Below are 7,881 nucleotides of genomic sequence, written 5' to 3'. Positions count from 1 at the left end.
AGGAACAACCTCTTCACATTGACAGCCCGATTGACAATAATGATTATGGATTTATACATCACAGGGCTTCAAAAATGACTGTCACCATAAAAGGTTGAGAATATTATAACACAACCTGATTCATGCATATGGTGTTTAAGAACGGTGGAGTGGACCATCAATAAAGTCTAGTATTGCCAGATAGATTAATATAACAGCTATAGAAACAATATTTGGAGTCCCTATAGAAGAATCTTAATGAAATAACTCTCAGTTGACAATAATGATTATGGATTTATACATCACAGGGCTTCAAAAATGACTGTCACCATAAAAGGTTGAGAATATTATAACACAACCTGATTCATGCATATGGTGTTTAAGAACGGTGGAGTGGACCATCAATAAAGTCTAGTATTGCCAGATAGATTAATATAACAGCTATAGAAACAATATTTGGAGTCCCTATAGAAGAATCTTAATGAAATAACTCTCCCACCTGAATGCTTGAAGTACATTAAGCAACCTGTTTTAAGGGCATTAACATAATGACAAGAGCCCAATGATTCAAACTTGAGGTCCATCACACACACCCCCCCCAACCAAAATTCCCATCCTCCACAGAGGACAAGCTATCAAGCAGCCTATGACAATGCCACTAATTACACCAGAAAACGTCAAATCAAAATGAAACCTCATTATGACTGTTCTAGCAATATGGGAAAGGTTTGTTTATATAATTTATAACAAAACTTGACATAAAAATAAAAGATAAAACTATAAATGAGATTCATGAGACAAATATATTCAGAATTTCTTAGTGATAGGCTGATAACAATTGGGACCAGAAATCAGTAACAGCAACTTGCTAATTTGCATCATATTACAAGGCAAAAGTAGGAGCTGAGGAAGCTTTGGGATCTGTTACAGCAGTAAGCATTATATATATTAGCAAACCTAAAATAATTCAAAATTAGAAATATGACAAAAGGAATTCACCTCATAATTCATGGCTTATCCAATCCTGAGAACACATGAAAGCTTGCAAAGTATCAGACTTCAATGAGCTCCAATGATGATTAAGTGTTCTATGTCCATTATCGAATAGAGACTCTAATGCCACTTTCGAAATTGGAATACCCAGTATATTGCGGACCATCATAGATAGGACAGGATACTTTGGTGCATGAACTTTCCACCAATTTAATATGTTGAAATCAACATCACGTGGAAACAGAGGTTCCTCCAAATACTTGTCCAGGTCCGAGTTTATATTTTGGCTAAATGAAGTTTCATCAAGGAATTTGTCATATCCAGCTAATCTATCCTTAACATCACTACCACCATTTTCAGAAGCTTGTTCATGAGATGCTAATGGTGAATAGATCGCATGCCCATTGTAAAGAGCTTTCACACAATTTGAAACAATATTTATGCAATCTGAAGCATTATCACCATAAATTTGAGGATAGTAGTACTCCACCAGTTTCATTTTGAATCGTGGATCTAAGATGGCTGCAATAGCCATGATTAAGCTGCACTTCTTCCAATATTCATCAAATTCAGATTTCAATTTCAACGCCAAAGAGCTAATGAAATCATCCGACCTCCGGCACCATACAATCAACTGCAAATGAATATCACAAATCTCCGAGAAATACATATTTGCAGTAGAATGCTTGCTTTCCACAAAGACATCAGAAACTTCATGAAAAAACTTCAAGATGCTAGTAATAGCTTGCACTCTGTCCCAATCCAGACTCAATGGGCACATTGAGTAGCTAGGGTCACGTTCTTGGAATAGGAGGAAGGCTTCTTTATACTCTAATGCAGCTTCAAGCATTATATATGTCGAGTTCCGTTGAAATGGATTATCAAGGGGTAAACATTCCTGAGCATTAATACCAGCGAGTTGAACCATCTCATTGAACTTTTCTTGTGTTTCTCGAGAACTTTTAACATACCGTATGCTTTCCCGAATTTTATGAGTTATCTCACTAGATGTTTCCAGTACATCTTGGACCAAAAACTTGACAGTGCTTGCTGCACAGCGTACATCAAATAATTGACCTTCACACATGAGAAACCTGTGCTGGCATAATTGGTCTCTGATTCTGCAGACAATCTTGTCATAGGAGGAATGGTTATCGATTGTCAATGAGAACAATTTCCGGTCAATATCCCAATCCCTAAGGCTATCCATGATTACTTCTGAAAGTGAGTCTTCAGCTTGAGAAGGATCAATCTTTAAAAAGTTCAAAATCTTCTTCTTTAATGCCCAAGAATCATCAATGTAGTACGCTATCAAACACAGGTATTGCATATCTCCATTAGCGACCCATCTATCAGCACTAAGGCTGACTTTTCCAGGCAACTTATCTAACTCCTCGTACACTTTCTGTTTCTCTTTTTTATAGATCTCCAGACAGTCAGCCTCAACTTTGTCAATAGTCACGAGGTCAAACAAGGGCTGAAGATTTCTAACAAACATCTTGAACCCAACATCTTCAACCATACTCAGAGGATACCCATGTAACATAATCATCCGTGCAAGATCCAGTTGACTACGCCGATGATCAAAACTGAAACTGCCCGTGTAAACTGTTCCATCTACATGCCCTTGTTCAAAATTAGTACTTGCAACAGTGACTATCTCATTTCTTTGATCTTGATTATAACCAACATTGGTCAGGCCAAGGGTGCTTTCCTTTTTCTTTCCCCTTGTTAGCAATTGACTTATATCATGGTTTGATCTTCTACGGCACCTGATCAAGTGATTTCTCAAATGTGATGTTCCACTGGTACTTGACCCACTAAGTACTCTTTTACAGTGTCGGCAGATGGCCACAAATGTATCACCTCTTTTAACTCTATCAAAATCGTTCCACACAACAGATTTTAATCTTCTAGAATGGACATTGACTACTTCTGATACTTCCATCTGCTTGCAAAGATAATTAACGAAAATTTCTTATACATACCCAAAACATAAGTTGACAAAAGAATAAAAATGCTAACCCTGAACTCATATAAGCACCATAACTTTTTGAAAAACATGACAATAAAGAACCATACAACTTGACATCAACCTAAGCACAATTGTTTGTATTGTGTCAAACTCTATTCCTTTAATACCCTCAAAAAGAAATGAAACAAGCCAAAGAAATAAAATTTCTCACTCTTTTACAAACACCAAAATTGTTTTGAACCTCTAGAAGCAAATTAAAACCCCGAGAAGCGAACAACAGGTTAACTATGCGCTTCAAAGAATATCTGATTACATAGGAAAGTAAAGAATGCAGTTTCGATCCGTCCTACTCAAACAAAAGCTTCAAAAAATATCATCTAAAAAATCATCACCCATATCCAAAAAGTTGCAAGATCATTCTAAACACCTAAGATACCAATTTTTTTACTAAACTACTATCCCAATACAATTTCCAACCAGCTTAACCTTAAAAAAGAAATAAAATAAAATAAAAAAATAAGCATAGACAAATGCTATCTTTTGCTAGCATATATGAAAATACATGAAAATAAATTCAATTTCAAGTTCTTGGAAGCAAATTTCAACAGTACATTTGATCAATAGACTTCTTGATCAAATCCGACCCGACAACCCAGACCGCAATGGATAAAAAGAATCGGGTCGAACTGGAAATTTTAAAGAAATCCAAATGAACATCGGATCAGGACCTGACCCGCAATTCATTTCAGACATAAAAAAACAGAAAAAACATTTTGACTTCAGGTTTAAAAAGTGTACCCGATTCAAGAATCTGATTTTTACCACAAAATTTGCCAAATTACTTGCGCAAACATGAAGATAACTTACAGAGAAATGGCGAATGCGGTGAACTATGGTTTGCACACCGGAGCTCTGGTCATATGCATAGAGGCAAGGCCTCTTCCAGTGGGTGGGGATGTCGAATTTCGAGAGTGAACAGAGATATGGGAAATTTGGGGGAACTCTAACGGCGCCAACCCGATCGACAGTGAGAATAACGGGTTTAGTCTGTGGGCTTATTGTTGGGCTTGAAACTCAATAGTATTTGGGCTATTAATGGGGAATATTAATGTGGTAAGAGGAGTAGTTTAACATTTCAAAAATCAGATTTTTTATATTTAAATATTAAATATTAATAATTTAAATTTCATTCTCTCACCTATCTTCTCTCTCCAATATAATTAATTTCTCTCTCCACTTTATTCTCTCACCTTTTTGTTAATTAAACATGTAATATATAAAATAAATACTAAAAAATAAATGGATAAATTTCAAACCCTAGAATTTATTCAACCGTTCCCCCCTTCTCAATCTTCTTTCTATCATCATGTCCGGCGCCACCACCAATTTCAACGACGATCATTCTTCTTCTTTGCATCACCGTTTCGTTGTGCCACCATCGCTCAGCCTCGCTTTGTGTTGAACAACATCTCAGCAATTCGCACCACCGCTATCGCGATGTGAAGTAGCAGTGGCGACAGTCCTTCTTCTTCGTTCTTTCATCGGCAGGTGCTTGATTTCGCCGCGCACGACGAGATTTGGTGCTGTGCACGGCGGGCATAGATGTATTTTGTGGTTTATGGTTTCTTTTTTTGGGATTGATTTTGTGGTGGTTTTTGGTTGTTTTGTAGTAATTTTTTAGGTGGTGTTGTGTTGGTGGTCACGCGTGGTGTGCAAAACCCTGTGATATGGTGATGCCGCGATTGATAGCTGTTGGAGTTCGGTGTATGGTAGCGGTGTGGTTACCATGGTGGTGATTTTGCATTGATGTGGTGGTTGCTCTGGCAATGGTTTTCAACAAACTGACAGTGGTCGTGATGTGTTGGTTGGGGGTAGATGGGATGTTGGTGGTAAGGTGGTGCTAGTTGTGGGGCGACGACAATTGGGACGTCGATGGGAGGCAGTCACATATGATTTAATCTGTGATCAGTAAACAACGTGTAACTAGTGAAAAGGAGGAATTGTGACTAAGAAATAACATATGACCTTAAAAATTGTTAAATTTGTGACTGTTAATAAATTGTGATTTATAATATTTGTAATTTGTAACCAATAAATAAATTGTTGTGACGTATAAATTTTTCTAATTCGTGACAAATGAATACACTCTGACCTATTAAATTTTTGAATTGTGACCGTAAAATAATTTGTGATATATAAACATTTTGATTTGTGATCGAAAAATAATGTGTGGCTAATTAAATCGTGAATTTGTGACCAATTATTATTATTTTTTATTTGTGACCTTATTATTAAATAATATGTGGCTTACTCGCTTTAATTCGTCATATGAGAGATGAATTGTAAGAGCTGGATCAAATCTATATCCTTTATTCCTTGTCTGACCAATCAATTGCAATTTTGGAAGGTGAATTTGTTATGATAGAGTCCAGCAATTAATGGTAAGTTGATGCTAAATTGTAGGAACTGATTGATATATACATTAATACATTTATTTCTGATTTTTGAAAGTTCAAACATGTCATCTTTGATTTGAAATATCCCATACTTATGTTCTGAGTTATGAAATTTTCCCAATATTAATAGGAATTAGGAAATGGGAAAAAATAACATTTTCAAGTATATTCTTTACACCATTTCAGAAATCAGGTATAAAGTTTAAAAATTCAAAATTCAGGTATATATTTAATTAATTTAAAATATTTATTAAATAAATATTATAAATTTACAACTACACGATTAATGGTCACGAATTCATAATTATAGGTCAAATTAACTGATCATATATTGTCAAATTAGTTGGTCACAATTATTTTGTGATCAAAAATTAAAAATTTTGTTGGTCATAGATTATTTCAAAAATTATTTTTAGGTCACAGATCATTCAAATTACAGGTCACATTTTATCTATGAGTCACATGGATATAGTTTGTTGGTCACAAATCAGCCAAACGGTTACAGACGTCTAAATAGTTGGTCACAGATGCCTAAATGTTGGTTACAACCATGCCACCCATTACCGACACAACAACAACCACCACCACCATGATCATCAACACAACAATAATTGGTCACTACCGCCTCCAGAGCCACTATCACATCATCAACATGAGCACCACCGCCTCCATGCTTTGTCATTCACTATAGTCTTTTTAAATCCTCAGAAACCCTCGTTTACACAACTAACCATATGGAGGCTAGTTCTTTAATGAAAATGGCGCTAAAATTAGTTGTTTTGTTTGTGGTTTTAATGATTGTTGGAGCTGAAGACCCTTACTAATTCTTTACATGGAATGTTTCTTATGGTGACATTTATCCTCTTGGAGTTTGCCAACAGGTAGGTTTGTTTGTTTTGAAGTTGTTTAGCTGCGCAAAATTCAATGCTTATGATCTATTTGTTTAGGGCATTTTGATCAATGGGCAATTTCCTGGACCTGAATTCACTCTGTTACAAATGATAATCTCATTATCAACATCTTCAACAGTTTGGATGAATAGCAGATCGCTACGTTGTTGTGAACGGCGAACCATTCAAACACGGCCCAAATCAGTAGCTTCAATTCTCCACGCTGACGTCGGCAATGACGCATTTCTTTCATCGCCTTTGTAGTGGTTGAATGCGTCGTCGAGAAGAGAAAAGGAAGAGACAGGAATCGGGTTTCAAGATTGGGTAAAATGAGTAGGGTTTTTAATTGAATTGTGGGAATTACTAATACCTGATATTTGCATAAATATACTTTACCCCTGAACTTTGAATCTGAAAGTTTAAGTACCTGATTTTATGTAATTTTCACTTAGGAAATTACACTAGACCTTGTTTTTTAAGATCGCAATTCAAAAAATAAGTGTAAAGTTTATTTAATAAAAAAATCAGTAATATTCAATTAATAATATTATTATAAAATTAAATTAATTATATTCCCCATTCTACACCTTCCAACCTCATCAAATTTCTCAAACCCTAATCACTTTCCTATTCCATTCTCTCTCTATATCACTTTACACTCTCTATAATCTCTCACTTTATCACACCACCACAACAGTCCGACGGCGACGCTAACCACGACCTTCGACGGCAACATCTCCATTACTCTGTCGCAACTGCAATACCACCACACACCACATAGGAGGCATCAAATAAACTAGCACACACCACTACTGAATAAACCACCAAAGTGGTGCTCAACCACTCACGACACTGTCGGTGCTACGCTGCAGCGATCGCTTACGACACCTCGCCATGGATGGCACTCTGAGATCAACATTGCTACAGCCGGTGGTGAACTACCTCCACTCCCAACATGTGCTTTTCTAATGATTTGGTTGAGCATCAACGAAGTTTATGGTTTTGTATGTAGTTTGTGAGTTGTGATTTGAGGTGACGATGGTGATGCCAACCACAGATTTGGAGATTTTTTGTGGGAATTCGAGGTGGTGGCGATAGTAGTGGTTTTGTTGGATCTGATAGTGGCTGTGATTTTTGTTGGTGGCGACAGCGATGGTGTTGAATCTAACGGTTGGGTTGGTTTTTGTTGAATCTAGTGATGGATCTGATAATGGTGGTCTGACAGTGGCAATGGTGAATTGTAGTTAAAAATGGTGATTTGTTGGTGGTTGTGGTGGAGAGATAGTGGTGATTTTGAAGTTGAAAATGAAATTTGTTTGAGATGGTGATGGTGGTGGTAAGGTGGCGTTACCGTTGCACCCATTTCACCGTCGAAAGTAAAATGGAGTAAAATGGCTAGTGGTGGTGGTGGGTTGTTGAGTCTGTGTATGTGTTGCTGGTGGTAGGATAGTGTTGGTAATGGTGGCGCTATTAGGCTACGATGGTGGTGATGGTCCTAAGTGGCCGTGGTGAAATCAGTATGTGACCAACTATTTGGTGCATGTGACCAATTATTCAATGATTTTGACCAACTATTTAATTGTAACCT

General features: G+C 36.6%; 1 protein-coding gene across 1 annotated transcript; it reads right to left on the bottom strand.

The window, feature by feature from the left end:
* Positions 1-656: 656 nt before the first annotated feature.
* Positions 657-6,085, bottom strand: LOC111387096 (zinc finger BED domain-containing protein RICESLEEPER 1-like). Its single transcript, XM_023011610.1, has 4 exons — positions 5,911-6,085; positions 3,815-4,020; positions 979-2,920; positions 657-900 (listed from the first exon to the last, which is right to left on the bottom strand). The coding sequence occupies exons 1-3, from the start codon at positions 6,083-6,085 to the stop codon at positions 980-982; spliced, it is 2,322 nt and encodes a 773-aa protein (XP_022867378.1). The 3' UTR covers positions 657-900; position 979.
* Positions 6,086-7,881: the final 1,796 nt, after the last annotated feature.

This window comes from Olea europaea, unplaced genomic scaffold (assembly GCF_002742605.1).
Source record: "Olea europaea var. sylvestris unplaced genomic scaffold, O_europaea_v1 scaffold3898, whole genome shotgun sequence".
NCBI classification, from domain to species: domain Eukaryota; kingdom Viridiplantae; phylum Streptophyta; class Magnoliopsida; order Lamiales; family Oleaceae; genus Olea; species Olea europaea.
The sequence above is the reverse complement of the archived record's forward strand: the minus strand, read 5'-3'. Positions and strand labels throughout refer to the sequence as shown.